The sequence below is a fragment of the Arachis duranensis genome, chromosome 2 (genome assembly GCF_000817695.3).
Source record: "Arachis duranensis cultivar V14167 chromosome 2, aradu.V14167.gnm2.J7QH, whole genome shotgun sequence".
Taxonomy (NCBI): domain Eukaryota; kingdom Viridiplantae; phylum Streptophyta; class Magnoliopsida; order Fabales; family Fabaceae; genus Arachis; species Arachis duranensis.
The window spans coordinates 92,178,804-92,198,947 of NC_029773.3; the positions used below are offsets into that span (position 1 = coordinate 92,178,804).

At 27.1% G+C, this 20,144-nt stretch overlaps 3 protein-coding genes across 3 annotated transcripts; 1 reads left to right on the plus strand and 2 right to left on the minus strand.

Annotated features, from left to right (window-relative positions):
- Nucleotides 1–455: 455 nt before the first annotated feature.
- Nucleotides 456–1,314, minus strand: LOC107476368 (protein GL2-INTERACTING REPRESSOR 1). Its single transcript, XM_016096161.3, has 2 exons — nt 1,124–1,314; nt 456–988 (listed from the first exon to the last, which is right to left on the minus strand). The coding sequence occupies exons 1-2, from the start codon at nt 1,199–1,201 to the stop codon at nt 572–574; spliced, it is 495 nt and encodes a 164-aa protein (XP_015951647.1). The 5' UTR covers nt 1,202–1,314; the 3' UTR covers nt 456–571.
- Nucleotides 1,315–18,255: 16,941 nt separating this feature from the next.
- LOC107476314 (40S ribosomal protein S17) lies at nt 18,256–18,931 on the minus strand. The gene is made up of 2 exons (XM_052257985.1): nt 18,526–18,931; nt 18,256–18,339 (listed from the first exon to the last, which is right to left on the minus strand). The coding sequence occupies exons 1-2, from the start codon at nt 18,826–18,828 to the stop codon at nt 18,256–18,258; spliced, it is 387 nt and encodes a 128-aa protein (XP_052113945.1). The 5' UTR covers nt 18,829–18,931.
- Nucleotides 18,932–19,032: 101 nt separating this feature from the next.
- On the plus strand, nt 19,033–19,468 carry LOC107476176 (uncharacterized). Its single transcript, XM_016095936.3, has one exon. It carries the CDS (start codon nt 19,089–19,091, stop codon nt 19,284–19,286), a length of 198 nt encoding a protein of 65 aa, XP_015951422.1. The 5' UTR covers nt 19,033–19,088; the 3' UTR covers nt 19,287–19,468.
- Nucleotides 19,469–20,144: the final 676 nt, after the last annotated feature.

Here is a 20,144-nt window from a genome sequence, read left to right on the forward strand (position 1 = left end):
TATATATCTATCATAAAAAGAAGTCAAGAAAAAACTAAGGTCGAATTCACCTAAACATAAGTAAAACTACCAGTGCAGAAATTCTGAATCCAGTCTCAGAAAGATACTCATTTTTTTTTCCCTTCCAATATTACATATTAATTATATAACTAGAATAGTGCTATTTACGCTCCACTCTTTGAGGGGGAAAAAAAAGAATTGTGATGCCCTCACTTCTAAGAAGAGGGAAAAACCGTTAAAAGAAAATGGAGCGCAAGTAGCACTATACTCATCCTACAAGAGAAAAGAGCAATAACATAAGAAGATAGGTTAAAAAAAAAAGATGATAGAGTTGTAAAGGAGAGGTTACTAGAACTAAAATCCTAATAAAAAGTATTTCTAGCAGCAGAAAAAATAGTAATAAGACGATTCATCTTTCTTAGACTTGTTATATTTTGAGTACTTATCACTCTGTCACTAAAAATAGTGACAGAGTGAAAGGTAACAAGTAAAAGGAAAATAAAAGAGTCACAGAAAGATTTTTCTGCCGCAAAAGAAGTACTCAAAAGAAGGTAGAAAATAAAATACTAGTCTAGTTCTTGTTCCTCCTTGTGTTGTTGTTGTCAATGTTGTTGTCTTGAAGAACATCAAGCAAAACGGTGCTCTTGCATTTGGGACACTTAGGATCATCAACAGAGAGCATCACATACATGAGACAACGTTGGCAACCAACAACCACCATGAACGTAGCTTCAGGGCTGTCTGACCACTTCACACTGTCGTTGTCATCTTGGTTATTCAGCTCAGTTGACACGCACGAACTCGGCGGCGACACGGTTGCCGATCGAGCCGGCGACAACTCCTCCTCCTCCACCACCCTCCTCCGGTCAACCCTTGGTGGTGATAGGTTCAGCTTCAAGTCAAGCTTTGGAAACCTTCCATTCCTCTGACTCATGGTTTTGTTAGTTATTGGTTTTCTTCCTCTTCGGCTACTCTTTCTGTCTTTCACCTGTTTTTAACAAGAGAGCAAAGGACTTAAGTGTAAATTCATATACTTCAAATCAAATTATGTGACAAAAGAAATACATAAAACAAAAAAGTGAAAATTGAAAAGAAAAATATCTTTATGTGTATGTGTATGTACCTTAAGAAATTGAGGGAGAAGTGGAAGATATAAGAAAGAAAGTGATGTTTTATGTTTGTATTGGAGGGTTTGGACCATGAAGGAAGGCCATGTTTATATAATGAAGAGAGGGGGGTGATTTAATAAAGCTTAATTTAATTGTGAGAGAGAAAGAAAGAGAGAGAGAGAGAGAGTATGTTGTGTGATGAAATTGAATTGAATTGAATTGAATTGAATTTCATTGAAGTGATGTTGTATAGGGGGGGTAGAAGAAGAGTGTAAATTGTGAGCAAGAAAAGTATTAATTGTATGGAGAAATGGCAAGTGAGTATGCTGTATGCAGGAAGCGGAAAATTAAATTGAAAGCAAGAAGACTAAATATAAATATAAATATAAATAAATATAATACAAAGTGCATAGTGAGGGCCTTTCTTCATTCATTGCTATTTGCTTATTTATGTGTCAATGTGAGTCGGTCTTTAAGACCCTCAGAGATATGTGCAATACTTCAGACATTACCGTATATGCCTCCATAGATTAAGCTCATAAATATATCAATTTTTTTCAAAATATATATATGGGTAAAAAATTAGTTATTAAATTAATCATAATATATTTATATATAAAAATATATGTTATTTTAATTTTTTTTAATGTGTATTTTGTATTTTAACGTATATTACGTATGAGTGTTATAAATTAAAATTGGTCAATAAAAAACTTTAGATTGAATATTTTGTATTCTAACAAATTTTTATTTTACAAAAGTCCATGAAAATTTTTTCTATTGAATAGATTGGTCTTTTCTTTATTTTTTAAAGGAAGATTAATTTATTTTATATATAATAATTTTTAAGATTTAATTTAATTGGTTTATAATAATATTAAAATTTATTGAGAATTTATTTATATTATACTTTGAGTTTAATATTCTTAAATTTTGATTGTTTAACAATTGAAGTTTTAATTTGGTGGAAACTCAGGTGCAGTCGACTTCACGTGAAGTTGATATCTAAGAGTAATTAAATAATTTGACTGATTTAACTAAATTTTCATCTAAGAACTCTCAGATATCAACTTTACGTGAAGTCGATTTCATCTGAGTTTTCACCTTTAAATTTATGTATTTTCTCCGTTTCATACTATGTATGTGTTACTTTCAAAAAAAAAATTCATTTAATATATCTGTCATTCTCATATATTTCAAAGTGATATTTACAAGGTATTATTTTAAAATTTTTTACTTCACACAAACAACAAGCAATGAAAATATTTACAATGAGTTAGCCAATAAGAATAATTTGATAAATTATTTTGTAATCAACTTTGTTTTAGGTTCCTTTTTTTGTGACTTGTTTTAGGTTCCTTTATTTAGCAAACAAGTGACCAAAGTGATAACTACTATAAATTAAAAGGCGTACAATAATTTCTCTTAATTTGTTTTGTAATAAATGCTCATAAATTTTAAAATTAAAAATATCTACCAGATGAAGAGAGATATTATTATTTTTAATATTGATGAATTAAATTTCATAGTTTCAAGAGAGATGGGATTTGTTATTCTCATATTAGTTTAGGAATAAGATATCTTAAGTCTTAACATATAATTTCAACCCAAAAAAAATCATATACATTAGACTAATCAGAAAGTTAAAATCGAATATTATTTTTTAAATAATTACTTATTTATATCTATTTTTTGGTGACTCTTATTGATATCTATTTATATTTATTATATTGACTAAAATGATGTTTTATTTATTTTTTATATTATGTTCTCAATATTTTTAATTACAATTAAATATTTACCTCATAGAGTAATTTTATTTAAATAACAATACGTCAATACCCTTCTATATTTGCATTAACACACACAAAAAAAAAAGAAAACAAATTAGTTAATATTAATTTAATTACAAGACAAATACAAAAAATATATTATTGATATCTAACATTTCTTTAAATATAATACAATAGAATACACTCTCATGCATCTTCATCCCTTCCACCCCATTTTGTCGATGCAAGAATCACAGAACAAGTAAAAGAATGGTCAAAGAGATGAGAAAAATGATTAAATATATTATAATACTATTATTACATTGGACCACCCATTCCAAATAATGTTCAATTGATGAGGATTGTGGGGGTTGCGAATATTTAACTCTAAGGTTATCGTTATTATTATGTTTAATCAACCTACTATTGCACATTGGTTAAATTTTCTTTCATTGCTTCGTTTTATATTACTTCCTGGCATTCACAATAATTGATCTTGAGACTTTAAATTATTTAATAATAACAACATGTTGACCCTTACTTACTCTTAATAAAATGTCATATAAGAATTCCCGAAGATGCTGGGATATTAAACTTTTCGTTTTCTAAACAACAATAAAGTCAACAAAAATAAATAAATAAATAATAAATTAAGAATATTTTATTTGATCGATGAATTATTTCTCATGGTAATTTTATTGCTTTTTCTTCTGAAACTAGTAGTAATTTAAAAGAATAAAATAAAAAAGTGGTTGATATTATGGCTGTGGGTGCAATTATTTTATTTAAAAAATTAGACCCAAAAAATGAAAAAAAAAAACTTCATCTAAACACACGAGTATCTTTTTGAATTATCATATTTATATTTTGACGCATTTTAGACATAACACTTATTTAACATTAATTACGCTATTTTATGTCTTAATAAAAAATAAAAAATATTCTTTTATTTACATATTCTTGAAATGAATATAAAACTAACATGTATTATTAATTGTTAATATAAAAATTACCTAAAATAATTTATGTGATTAAAAATAAGTTCAAAAAATATAAAATTTTATGTTTTAATATGAATTGAATATCAAAATATTATTATAATTTATAAAAAAAAAAACTATTTTATATATTTGTTGTGTCTCATTGTTTATCAAAATTTTGAATGTAATATTTTGTATCTCGTATTATTTCGTATCATGTGTTAGTATCAATATCTCTAATTTGTAGGTTTTTATAGAATAATTTTTCAACCCTAAAAGTTTCTACCACTAAAAATAAATAAACAAATTAAATTCAGTCTCTCTATACATAAATATTTTGACACAAAAATATGCTAAGGGAAAACAAGAAGCATGCAGTAATAAATCTGTGTAGTTGTTTGAGGAAGTACAAGAAAGTAATAGATATGCAACCATCATCCGACAGACATGCATTACATTTACAGGATCTGATCTCTATTCTATGTTTCTTTCATTGGGACCAATATTGGACCATTCCTTGTTTAATATAATATATTGCCCTCACAAATAAATAATTTCATTTTAGTAATTATTATGAGTATTAAAAAATATGTATATATAAGTATATATTGTCACGTTTGTTTAAAAAAAAATATTTTTCACATTTATCATGTAAAAAATGAACATAACTGAATTATAATATATAAAATTTTACATTATTATTATATCAAAATTAAATTCATAAATAAATACATTTCTTCTTTAATTTGTCAATTTTATTATTCATGATGATTTGTTACATAGTAGTGTAGGAAGAATATGGAGCATTTACTAAATTCTAGAGGTGAACTCCAATTGTATATGCCACCTACCGTTTCTTAATAAAATTTAGATATCAAAAAGTGTACATTTAGAGAAACTTAAGTAATTAGTGGGTAACTCAAATTAGTTTAGGAGTACAATATGCTTTTTTTTTGGCTAAAATAATGCATCTTTTGGAATTAAACTTTTAAAATATTAATATGAACATTTAAAAATTTAAAGGCAAAAATCCACGAGATAAAAAAGAATTGTAAAGTAAAATGTAGTTAATCCTAAATAATATTTTTTAGAAAACTTATGTGTTATATATTTTTTTTCTCCATTTTACTTCTACAGAAAATTATTAGTTGGAGATTTGTGGTAGGAAGTCAGAAATATCTATAGTTATCAAATTTGGTTTAATTTGATCGGTTCGATTGAAAATTCGATCACTCGATCATCTAATTAGACTAAATCACTCGTTGAACTAGTTAAATATCGAATTTGTTGAATCTTGAGTTAACTCCGTCGGTTTTAGTAAATCCACAACTCAATTGGTTTATATGTCATGTTTATTTAAAAAAAATTGAAGCGACATCGTTTTAGTATCTCCTCTCCCTTCCCCTCCCTATGATGTCCTAATATAATGAATGCGATGGTCAACTCCACCCTCAAGCCCTCGTCTCTCTTCTCTCTCGTTGTGAGTCTCGTTATTCTCTCTCTCAAGCTCAAGCTCTGTTACTCACAGTCTCACTCTCATCTCTCATCATTGATCTCTCACTTTTCTCTGGGTCTCACACTCATTGTCTCAACTCAGACTAGCTCGTCATCACGGTCTGTCTCATCAGTCGCCGCCTTTTTGCGCTCACTTCATCGACGACAGAAGCAGATAGAACTAGCATCTAGTCCTCGAGTGAAGGAGGTCGTCGTCTTTTTGTTTCGGCCATTAGTTCATTTTGTCAACTTTTTTTACCGTCAGTCCTAAGTGAGCTTTCTTCGATCCTATTCTTTCAGTGAAATTATAATTTTATGGTGGTTATTATTGTTGTATATAATTTTTTAAAATTGTTGAAGCTAAATACTAAAAATTTAAAATAGTATTTTTTTTATTGTGCATGATATTTCATTTATAAATTTTTACTACACCTTAAAAATGATCATAGTTAAATTTATTATTGTAAATTATCAATTACCTAAATTTTTGCTATAAGTTGAATTGTTGCTATATCACTGACCAATTTTTTTTGTTGCTGAGTAAATGATGGATAACATCACTGTTTTTCTATTTTTAATTTGTTAAATTGTTGCTCTGTTCTTTTGTTTTTTTTTCTAGAATTTTAAAATGTCTTATGAAGATAGATATAAATTCTGACTTTGAGATCACCTCTAAATTTGATTTACTAATTGTGTTATCTTTTGTTCGTTTTTATTTATTTAAATTAAAAAAATATTTTATAATAAAGACTAATTTATTATCTCTTTTTATAAAAATATATATTTTAATTTTTTTATTTTAATTTTATTTAATTATGAATGAACCAATAATCTATGAATTGACTTAATAATCCAATAACTCAATTATAAAATTGAGTTGATTACCGATAACTATAAAAATATCTTATTCTTTTAATGAGATTTAATTTTTTTTATGAAATATAATCATTGGCAGATATGGGAAGTTAGTTAAAAGTCAAACACGACATCTCAAATTTAAATGAAGCATATAATATAAAAACAAAGAATCATATGTTCAACACGAATTATATAAATATATCTAAATGAGTTGACTGCATAACTAATATAAAATTTAAAATATTAAAAAATAAAAAATTCCTACCTAACTATATATATATCAATCAAGGACGAAAAAAATTGGTGATCAAGATCAAGGTAATTGGAGAAAACCCTAATTAAAATCCAGCTCCTGCTTTGCATGATTTGGAAACCACTAACAAGAATTGATGAATGGTCAAAAGGAAATTATGGAGAAGTTTGACCAAAGTGATGAAGGGAAATAAAATCAACCTGTAAATAGACATTATTTAATTTTCCATATAAGGAAGTATATGGTCAACGTGGCAAAGGTTCATGGAATGTGCTTTAAATGATTTGTTGATGCATTACTATAATAAGTAGACAACAATTCCATTCTCATTCATCAAGACTTCATCACACCATCTTATTATTATTATTATTATTATTATTATTATTATTATTATTATTATTATTATTATCATTATCGATGACAGATGTACAAACAACTTAGGTAGATAAATAAATATATGAATTATTAGAGTTATGTTAGGTGTACACTAAAATTAATTATTAAAATTATCTACTAATATAAAATATATGTTAAAATATAAATATATTATGAAAATAAATTAAATTATACGTGTATTTATACATAAATACATTGGTAATTAATTTTAGTAGCTGATTTTAGTATACAAATAATATTTTTCGAATTATTATTATTCAACTCATTCAAAGTAGTGGAAAACCACACACACCAAATAATTATCATACATACATAAACCAAAGTATACTATACCAACACAGGAAAATTAAATAAATATCTCACTCTTGTCATTTTCGGTCGCATTATATTTTTCTGCCTACCGTTTACTACTTTTTTTTATTTGTAATGATCATATGATCCAAGTTAAATATGGTGTTTCAGTTCATGTATTTTTATCGAATAATTTATTATTTATTTTATCTTAATAAAATAAGAAAATAAAAATAGATATTAGGAATCAATATTATTTACTCTTTTTGGCTTGATCCTCTCTTTTTAACCCCTTTTTTGTTAATTTTTTTTTTATCAAATATGTATTTTCGTATTATTAATTAAACTAAAAGAAATCGACGGTTGCGTATTTTTGGTTTTTTACCACTTAGATTAAGCTTTTTATATAAGTGATTTCCCAACAGTTTTTGTATGTCTAATGTTTCACGCATACTGTCAAACAAGAAAATAATTAAGCTTTTTTTTCAATTATCACTTTAATTTTGAATTTTATTTTTGAGGATAATTTTTTTCTTGATTTATAATTTTTAACTCATCATATGTACTCAGTCTATTATTATTTGTTATTGGTTGTTCAAACTGAAATTATGAAACTGCAGTACATCTTATGATTATAAATACAAATATACCAAGGTATAATAGTAGGAATGAAAATAACGCAAATACATAAATAAAAATATATAAAAAACGTAGTTTTCTGCCTTTTATTCAGAATATTCGTGGACTATTAAATAAAGATAGGGGATATAATAGGATATAATATTTAATTTAGTCCCGATTTTGTATATGTAAATCTTTCATTACACTATATCCAGCAGTTAGCGGCAGTTATGAAGTGAAATAGCAGTGGATGTCAATCAGCTCAAAGATAAGGTACGGTAAAACTTTTAGCGGTAATTAATAATAACCGCTGAAATAATCACTGTTAGTCAATATTTTGCTGTAGGTTATTTTAGCGACGGTTCTAAACGCTACTACAAACGTAACTAAGCCTATTTGTAGATAACGATGATTGTTAATCACAGCAAAATGTCAATTGTCAAAATACTGTGTTTTATTATAGCGGCAGATTTATAACTGCTATCAAATAACCCAAATGACATATTATATTTTTTTTAAAGCCGAATTTTTAATATATGATCAATTGTTAAATTCTTTTTACGTTCTTCCACTAGGGTAAGTTGGTTTAATTTATTAAAACAAATAACAACCAATCAAACTTAAAAAAAATAGAATAGAAATAGCTAGATGCTATGCTAGATTATATAAAATGATATCGTTTTAGTTTTGGCACTCGTAAGTAGTGTTTATTAAATTTTTTTCTCCCAAAATAAGTGATACGGCATTATTTTTTTACTACTTATTTAAGCGTTAAAATCAAAACTGTATCATTTTACAAGTTTTAATATGACATCTGTAAATAATGTTTATTGAAACTTATTTTTCAAAATAAGTGATATGGCCGGCGGTGTTTTTTAACTATTTATTTGAATATCAAAATTAAAATTACACTATTTCACAAATTTTAACGTGCTATTTAGTTGTTTATATCAACATTATATTAATGTTTGTATGTCAAAAATTATTTTAAGAATTAATGTGAATTATATTTATAAAATTTAAAAATTAAATAAAAATAATTAAAATTTTAAGAATTAAATTAAAATATAGGTATAAATTTAGCAATTAAATTGAGTATTAAGTCAATATAATAGTATCAATGCAAAACTGATGAGTCCGGTTTTGTTTATTAAATTAAAAGCTGCATTGAAATAATGTGTATTGAGTTGGAGCTTTAATGAGAGCCACCCGAAGCATATGCTACTATACCATCCTTCTTTAAATATTGCTTGATAAGTACAAAATATTTAATAATAATATCGGTCATCCATTTATGAGAATATATATATAGGGTTGCTTCCAACCCAAAAAAATAAAAGTAGTCATAACTTCTCCCTTTGATTGTCTTGAAAATAAATGAATTCACCTTAAAATACTCAAAGGTTGATGAGATAAGTGGTTGAAATATGTATTTATTGTCTTGTTAAATATTAGCTATATACTTTCACAAGTCCAAGGCACATATATATTTTATAATGTTATCCACTTAATTATTCAATTAGTAATTTTATTTTTTATTTTATTTTATAAAATAATATATACATATATATTTATATATACTGAGTTTTTTTAATTTATATTTTTCAATATATCAAATGCTAGTGATTCTTTATTTTATTTAAAACTAGGAGATAACTTAGCTAGGGTGATATTTAGGATGGTATAGACATTTTTTTTATTCAAAATTATATATATGAATTTAATTTTGATACACTAATAGTATAAAGTATTTTATATAATCATACAATTATATCCGTATTTTTGGATGACCATTCATGTAATCAATAAAAATAATAGATATTTTTTGTGATGTGATACTAAATGATTAATAATGTATATGTAAAATTATTTCATACGGATATTACATTAAAATTAAATAATATTCACTTGGATAATTTCTAACACAACCACTCGCTGATATATATAAATTTGAATCTAAATTTTTTGGTTACATTAGCACAGTTTCTTTTGGTTGAACTACTACGTATTGTTTGGCGATGAATTGAAGACAAATTTTTGGTGTTCAAGTTTTGGGAATATTAATAAGGCTAGGGATTTTTTACTGAAAGGAATATAGACCTTAATTAAAATGTTGTAAGATAAAGTATATTATTAGGTTGGTTTAACTGATCGACTACATCTTTATTTTCTTTTAGTTTAGAAATAATGTTAAGAAAATTTAATCCTTATGATGACTAACCCAACTTAACTACTAAAATCAGTTACAGTTTAATAAATTTCAGTTTATAGGTGACCTTAATAAGAAAAAGAAAAATATGAATCAAAGTAATATAATTAGGGTATAAACTCAGATGCAGTCGACTTCATGTGAAGTTGATAACTGACGTTAAATGATTTGACTGATTTGACTAAATTTTTATCCAACGGCTCTAAGCTATCAACTTCATGTGAAGTCGAATGCACCTGAATTTTCACCTATAATTAGACATAATATAATTCCAAGTCCAATATCTAAGATTCAAACATTATCCGAACAAATAACATCTATAATTTGAAAATCTTGACATGCAACTCCACAATTGAAATTCTAAAACAAAAAACTTTGAATTTCTGAATATTATAGATATAATCATTGGTCTTATTTTATTCATTTAAACATTTTAAAAAATAATTTTATAATATGATATTACTCAGAGCTTCTATGATAAAAAAATTTAAAATTTCAGTTACAACAACAAACAAAATTGGTCGTTAATATTTTGTTCCCTTTGATTTTTACTAAGGAAACAAAAAAATGGAAGTAAATTAAAGAGGTAATTTAATTTGTAAATATAAAAAAACTCCAGAATCTTATAATGTGTGTATATTTAGGGTTGTTGTAAGTACTTAGACACTTGTTTGATTATATGGTATTACCGTGTAATGATTATATTATGTATATATTAAAATTAATTATTAAAATAAATTATTTTTTGATGCTGCAAACATGCTTAGTCTTTAGTATTGTTCACCTTAGTATGACTCATACTTGTTGTTTTTATCCATAAAATTCAGCTCTTTATTGTGTTAAAAAGAAAAAATAAAATAAAATAAAAAAAGAAAGAGAAAAAATGGATAATGTAGGGTAGGTAGAGATGTTCCTAGAATTTGCATGGTGAATTTAGTGATGAACATGTACGTGTATGAATGCATGGTCCGTCGTACAAAACGAAAAGTGCAAAATAGTCTTCCATTGGAAACCACGTGTACATTCCATTTCTCATATCAAACTCTTTATATTACAACAATCTAAATTATTATCAAGTGTTTTAAAATTGATGATGATTACTAGAGTGGATTATGAAGTATGTATAATTGAATATCTATTGCTAATTATTGATGTTAGAGATATAATTATACATAATTTTCATTTATTTAAATTTTTAGAATAAATAATTTTATGACATAATTATTATAATTTTTATGACTAAAATATCTATAGTTTAATATAATAATTATTATTATTTTTGGAAAAAAAAATTCAACATAAGATATACTAAAATTTAAAGTCTAAAAAAAAATTCTTGCGAGATAAAAGATGTTTAATTTGATATATTATCATTTATGAATAACTTCTTATTTATTGAAATACTGAAATTTTAAAGCACATATTTATTATAATAAAACGATATATTTTAAATGGATATACACAAGATGTATTAAGTTATTTTTTTATTTTAATCTATGACAATAATAAAAAAATTTTGCGGTCTATAAATTCTGTTATAATTTTAGTTTTTATTATGATAAAAATTAAAATTAAAATTAAATTTATGTATTATGGTGGATAAAATTTGTGAACTGCAAGATTTTTTTTATTGTTCATAAACTAAGGTAAAAAAGTAATTTGATAAATGAGTTATATTATAAGATTAATTATTGTAATCTTGATCGAACGCTAAAGAAAATTGAAGATTTTGCCCCCCTCACTGTTAGAAAGTCAAACAGAGAGAAAGAGGAATAGTATTGGTGTCTGTCTAAACCTTTAAAGCCATTGAATTTTTGTGTCGAAACAAAAATATAACGGAATTAAATTCGTGGAGAGCGATTGCCTAACCATTCTATACCAATATCCTCATGTGCCTCTTCAAATCAACTCTTTACTTTAAATAATCTTAAGAATGGACTTTGGGATATTCTTCACTCCCTAGTATCATCTTTAAATAATAAAAAAAAACACAATAAAAAGATTATTCATCTTAATTACTATACATTATTTTAGTAAGTTTAATTTTGTTCCGGTCCGGTCTAACTGACACAATGCTCCGGTCCGAGCGGCCGACTCAACGGATGCGTGACGTCTGAACCGAGGAAAACACTCGGATATTTCTTCTCCTCCAGCAAAGCACATGACAGCTGAGATGAAAAAAATTTTGGAAGCAAGTTTGTCCTAATGGGACTCGTCCTAGACGCAGAAGATATAAGGAGACAGACCTGCCTCTCTCCCATACTTCACTATTCCCTCATTTTTACTACCGTCTTGTACGGATTTTGACTTGAGCGTTGGAATCCCTTTTGTAGATGGCTCCTTTCCATTTCATCGCAACAACTTGGGAGATCGTATCGCTACTTCGCTCACCCTCTTACATCAGTACAAGAAGTCCAATCGCGCTCCAGCGCCCCGAATTCAAGTCCCCCATATTTTATATGCACCCTGTTCACCCGACCCGTTCGTCACCCAACTAGACGAACAAGTTTTGATACAATAATAATATTAAAAAAATTTGTACAATTATTTATTCAGATTTATTACAAATTTAAATAATTTTTAAATTAGTGAATTTGAAAACTAGTATCAAATTCTTATCCTTTAATTATATATTTGGCCATTATTTTTAATCAAATGCATGGTTATATATAATTGCATATTCTCCTTTTTCACAAGAAACATACACTAGTATAAATCAATCATGAGATGTTAATTTAACATAAACCTAACTTATAACTCATATGATGAATCAACCCTTTAATTTCTCCACAAGATATAGGCTAAGATAGAATAATTATTATATTCCATTTAATTAGTGTATGTTCTTGTCAAACCAAGTTGGCATTTATGCACATATATAGTATCCGTGTTAGTTTACGTATTGCTACTCATAAATATGTACCAACAAAAAACGTGAAATAAATACTCAATAAATTGGCTCACCTCACCTTACATTTTTAATGCGCAGACTAATAAGAATTGTAATTGAAAAAAAATGTACTAACGGATAACCAATCGAACTCAAGTTCCAAGTATTTTTTTGCTCAAATTTTATTTTAATTTTCATAGTAGTTGCTACTTGGTATAATTAATTAATTGAATGTAACAATATAGTATATATTGTTGTAGATAAGGCCTTAGCTTTGTACCAATGTATGTGTAATAAAATAGCCTCTATACTATCCCGCATGTATCTTAACATTATAATATGCAACAAAAGACATCAACATATGATGAAATAAGGATTAATATATGAAAAATATATTGAAGTTAATCTCTTACTCAAGTAGCTCCAAAGAAACTTTTAATAAAACACTGCAACAATATATATTATTTTTTAGAGTTTTATATATAAAAAAATTAAAATTTGTCAGAAAAAAATAAATTTTAACACTATTTTAACTATGAAAATATATTAATAAAAATGTTGTCAAAAATAATATTTTTAATTATAAATAATTGTCAAAAAAATTAAATTTTATTTTAATAAATATTGGCTGTCAAAAATAATTTGTTAAAAAAATTTGAGAATATATTTTCTGTGATATTTATTAACCGTTAAAAATATTATTTATTTTGACATTTATTGATCATAAAAAATTTTTAACAAAATTTTTTAACAAAGAATGAGATGAGATATTGAAACTGAAGAATAAACTAAGATTTTGAAGATAAAGAATAAATAGTATGACCGAGAGCCAAAATTGACGGAGCCCAAAGAAGAAGAGGAATAGTGGAGTAAATTGAAAATAAATTAGTGTCAAAATTGAGGAGTAATTTTCTATGATCAAATTATTCATCAAGAAAACATAGAGAATTTGATATTTGTGATATTTGTCAAAAATATATATTAATTTTTATATTAATTATTGCTGTTAAGAAAAATAATATTAAAATAACTCTCTTTTCTTATAGTGAAAATAACCGGTAATTTATTTTATCTACAGTAACAATAAAAATAATAGTTAATATATTTATCAATAATTAAAATTAGTTGTTTTATATTTATTATTAACAGATTTTAGTGATCAATAATGAATTTTTTTTATAAATATTGATTATAATGATATTGCTACTCAAACTAGATTTAGGTCCATAATTTTGTACATGTTTGAACAAGCTATGTAGGTTAAAACTCGGAGGGTTATAAGTCAAATATAAACATCTTTCTTTCTTCCTTCTACCAATAATTATATCACTAATTTATCAAAATACGCCATGTAATGGCTAAGAATTTCACACAACTCCATAATTATATTTCCCATTTTGGTTTAGTTAACTTAATTATATTTTCCTATATAAGCATAGACATTGTACTCACCTACCAAACTGTAAAACGTTTGGTCAACGAACGCCAAAAGAATATTATTGGACCACCAAAAGTCAAACATGCGGGCTTTAATCTAATAATTCTAAATTTGTTTTTGTGAATAATAATACTTATTTTTAACTCACTTTGTTTTCGTCTTTTTCCATTTGTAGAGTTGGTAGATGGAGAATTATTCTTCATCTTGCCACATAAAGGAGTTTAATTTATGTAAGACATTGAAAATTATCTACCCTTCTATACCTTTGTTAATGAAAATAATTAATGAGAATGAACAATTTGGTAGATGGAACTTTGAAAGAAGTGACTCTTAATTAATTAACAGAAGTAGTTGCCTGATTTATTCATTAGTATAATTAATTAACATTCATATAGTACCATACAAATTAAAGTCACAACTCACAAGCAACAGGATGAGAACATGAGAAACTTCAGTGTTCAACATTGAGAATTCGTTTGAATAAGTACATGAAATTAACTTTTAATTATTAGCCACTATTAGTTAATTTTTTTATTACAAAATTATATTTTAAATTTTATTTTTTGGAAGATTTATAGTTTATGATTAAAATTTAAAATTTAAGATAAAAAATAATTTCACCAAATTGATTGATTTTTTTATTAGCAACGGATTTTAAAACAAATATTTTTAGATTTTTCTAATATTGAAAATTAAATATTTAAAATTAGTTACCTAATTTATTTATACATTTAGATTTGGATACAAAATTTAAATATTAACTAAAGATTTATGTTAACAAATAAATAATATTTTAAATCAATTTACTACGTATTTTTAATGGAAACATTTTTTTGGTATTAACATGGACATATTTAATATTATACATACCATGCTGTCCTGGCGAAAATTATTTTGTATAAAACTTGAAATATTATCATTATTTTGTTATTAAGAATTTAGGCCCTCAATAGTCACCTGGTCTATTCCTGAGATAGTCAAATGCAAAATTAATTCTACCACAAAGAGTCCATATGGGCTATAATAATAACATAAAAATAATTATTATTTTTTTAAGAAGAAAGAAAGAAAGAAATTCTGATCATCCTAAACATATTTTTTACACAGACCAAGCAGATTGAAACCATAAATTATAATACCCTATTGATGAAACTTTGAATTAAATTCTCAACCTCCTCTCATTGAAATGCATGGGAAGCATTAAGTTGCATGCCTATATATTAGCCTCTAAAAATTATGGAGATGACTGGTGAGAGAAAGTGTATATGCATTTCAATTCTACTACTCATGCATTCATGTGCCAACTATACACACTTCTCTGCAATCTATTAATACACCCATTCAAGTTTTTTCAATATATTTTGCTGCTTTCTACTAAGGTTGTGTTTATTTTGGATGGGATAACTCTAGAAGGTAATGCATTATTTTAGGATATTTAAATTTGTTAATATAATTTTATAAATTTAATTTTGATATACTGTTCGTATAAAATAATTTTATATGTACATCCAATTACGTAATATTACATTAATAAAAATAATTATTTTTTACATCGACCGCATAAATGGTCATAAAAAAAATATAATTGTAAGACTGTATAAAACGATTTACACTTTTAATGCATTAAAATTAAACTCAAATTTTATTAAAAAACAAAATATTTTTAAAATGGTGGAAACAAAATATTTTAGGGTTTAAGATATCTGGTTATGACGAGTTAATTCTTATTGGGCTGTTGTAAAACAAAACAGAATTTAAATCTCAGAATTTAAACAAAACAGAATTTTTATTGGGTTGTTGTAAACTAACTATTCGACTAATCTAAAAGTTGGTTACTAACCATATAATATAATAAGGGACAATTCACCTCATTAAACCAAATGGATACCAATATTACCTGAATGTCCCCAACTAAAAAATACAACGTCAAAGTTTTAAAACACATTTCTATATAAATCGAATCCAATGGATTCGAATTAGGTGAAAAACGTTGCTGAACAAAAATCGAATCAAGTGGATTCAATTTAAGTGTGTGGTTAAAATAATAGCAAATCGAATGAATATGCTTCGATTTATATAGAAATGTGATTTGAAATTTTGGCGTTGTATTTTCTAATTTAGAACATTCAGATAATATTGAAAATTGCTCGTATAATAACGTTGCATTTAGTTTAATGGGGTAAATTGCTCGTATAATAACATTAATATTTGAAAATTATTTATTAAGTGAACCGCATATGTAGAAACAATGTTGCACTTTCCGGTGAAAATTCCTTCAATGCTGTCACTATTAAATACTGTGACTATATAATCACCAAAATATTTTTCAGATTCCAATATATCCACCGTTTCACGTGACACGTAGATTAGTTTCTCAAACAATTAATAAAAAGTAAAATAAAATGAAATTTATGTATAGTAGATAACTTAGACTACAAAATTAACTGCACTTTAAGGTTGCTTCTAGGTCCATGAGAGTACGTTATATTATTGAATTTGAATTCATGTTGGTCTGTGTATAGTGTAATGTTTTTATGGAATGTTACGGATCATGCAAATTCTTTCATACTTTCTACCTACCTAACCTGCCACAAGTTACGTTCATGTACACACATATATACGGGGTGCACGCAATCTTATTTTTCAAGTTTCATATTAAATTTATCCAAGACCATTGGGTACTTTAACCCAACTATTCTGTCATGTACTTCAAAGATATTCAATGCAACATATTGAGGAAGATTGGTTTATTCAATTGACTACTGTGTTATTTTTCACTTATTGACTATATATGTATAGTAGCTATTGGTTTATTCAATTTATCCTCATGCTGGTAAATATTCATTGATCTTGTTTTATTTTTTGTAAATACAATACATAATACTAAAACAGTAGTGTCAATCAGACTATAGTTTATCTCGTACAGTCAGATGAAGATTTTACATAATTTCTGAATTTAATTTGTTCATTAGTTAGAAATTACATATGCTCTTATCTTAAAGTACACCACATTCATATTATGAAGAGGTTCAAGCATGCTTAAACTATTAGTAAAAAATTATATTATCAACAAATTAATCATATATTTGTTACATTTAAAAATTCTTGGGCATTAATACATGTCATAATGTGCGCAACTCCTTCAATTTTTGCTGGACCTTCAAGCTCCAATTACATAAAACCATTAAAATGGAACAATGGAGGTTTAGGACTCCTTTTGGGCCTCAATCCCATTGAAGCCCAATTTCACCCTTGGGGAGAATTTTTATCAAGAAAACAGGGGATATTTCAGGAATTACCGTATGGCGTATTATGTAAAGTCTTCGTTGATTATGTTTTGTTTATGCAGCTGAATGAATTATGCAAATAGCTATTTGTCATCCCAAACATATCCTTTATTTTTTTGGTTAAACAAACATTCTTGGTCTATTATGGTATCGGCTAAAAGAGACATGTTAATTCGTGAAACTAATCCCCTGTATTCATCTTTGTGCTTTTAAGTTTAAACCATGCAAGCAAGGAAAAGATGATATAATTTATGTTTATGTAGTGACCTGTGAAAAGATGATACTGTGAAAAGATGATATAGTTTGATGTATTTGACTGAATTGTAGACTCTCAATTATCATCTTTCGCATAAAAACGACTCTTCATAAAAACTACTTAACATGATTAGCCATGTTCATACATGAATAACAAATCATCTATACTGTCAGCTATCAATTTCACATGAAATTACGAAATTATAAAATTAATTGAACCTAAATTTCGCCCAAAAATAGTTACTATATTCTTAGTTACCCAAAAATAAATAAATAAAGTAATAACTAGCCTCATTCTTATCCTTACTGCACCAAGATTAATCTACCTTAACTTTAACAAAAAGAACATTCCCTTCTAACATAAAATCATAATTCTAATAAGTAAATATAATAAAAACTCAGCTAAAAGCTACTAAAATCACCAATATGCAATAGTGCAGCATTGTAATATTCTCTCCCAATGCAATACATAACACACTGATGGCACTAACAATTTAACCGAAACAAAAATTAATTCCATTCAGAAACGCATTCAAGAGTTTTAACAATATAAAGTATTAAAGTCCGAATGATAAATAAAACGACAAAAATAACAACGAAAACGACACAACCACCATTATCAAAATTCAGAACCTCCTACCAGCGCCGCCAGCAAAACCACCGCGGCCAAACGGAATTATCGACCTCGATGCTATCGACATTAATGGCGGAAACTTCTGGAACGAAATCCATGCGCCTCTCTCTCTCCTCTTCCTGCAGCTTCAGCGAGATTCCACGAACCGGTCCTTTCTGGATCCTCTTCATCAGGTGCGTTGAGAACCCTGCGATCTTGTTTCGGAGCCTCTTCGATGGGATTAGCGCTACTTCTTCTAGAACCTTCTTGTTCGTGTGAAAATCCAGCGTCATTTTGGAGTAGTACCTCTCGATCACTTGCCTCGAGGATTTTTTCACCGTTTTTGTGCGAACTCGCCCCATTCTGTGTTTCACTCAGTGAGTTCGTGCAGCGAGTTAGGGAGAGGAGAAGAAGAAGAATATAGGAAAGGGGATTGTTACTTGTTAGGGTTTCAGGGAGAAATTATAAACTCGAAAGTAGGGTTTTGTAGGAATTTTTGTTGATTGGGCTTTGGGCTGGGCCTTTTTCTATTTTATGGGCCTTACTGTTTAGTTATTGGGCCTATTTTCATTCTTCGGAAAAATACTTAAAATACTTTGAATTAACTAAGGGATGGGAGGCGATGTATGAAATGGTGTTGTGGTCGTACCCACCGACGCGGAAGCAAGTGGTGGCGAGCGCCGCCGTGTTTGTGACGGGAGCGTCGCTGGTGGGCGCCGGAGCATACCTATCAATGGCGAATATAGGCCCACAGCAGGCTCGTGCTAAAGCTCGAAGTGAAGAAATCAAGAAGCTTCTGAGGAAGTTTCTCGATGATTGATTGCAGCAACTTGTTAGAAAATTAGGGTTTTATGCGTGTAATTGAAAGTTGTTTAATTTGTTATGATGAATATTTATCGCTAAACTGTAATATTATGAATGAATGTAGTTTTTGGTTCCGAATTTGGATCGTGTTGTGCCTTTTGTAGTTCATAAATTATGTGTAGAAAGCTTCAGTTTTAAGGTCCTATAGTGAATGAAGGCTTCATCCCCTTCCCTTGGAGTTATATGTTTATTTATTTTACTGTTTTTCACGATATCCCTCAACTCGATAGGTCAAGGACTAATCCGCTGCAGCTGAGCTCTATTTGTTGTTGACTAATAAGTTGCTGCATGTACAAGGCAAAATTTGAACTCCCAATACTTGCTTAAGCGAACTAGTGAACTAACCACTAGACCAACTCAACTTAATTAAATTATATGTTTATTATTCTCCTAAGAGTGTGAGTTCAATGCCTTGAGAATTCGAATAATAACTTGTATACATTTAAATCAAATTTACAACGAATTAATTCTTTAAAGTTAATTTATATTAATTAATTAATTAATTCACTTATTTACTTAAATAATTGTTATGAGTTCGATTTAAATATACATGTAATTTCTATACATTTAAATCAAATTTATGACGAATTAATTTTTTAATTTATCAAGTTAAAAAATCAATTTAGATTAGTTAATTAGGTAGCTCACTTATTTGTTTAATATATGGACTCTTTTTTTTTTTGACTTGTATAGACTGTTTAATAGATAGGGCCGGTTTCAAGTTTCAGCCCAAAACATACTTACACCTGAGCAAAAGAAAAAAAGCACTCACTTAGAAACTGAAAAAATATCCAGTCCAACAAAAAAGTATAAA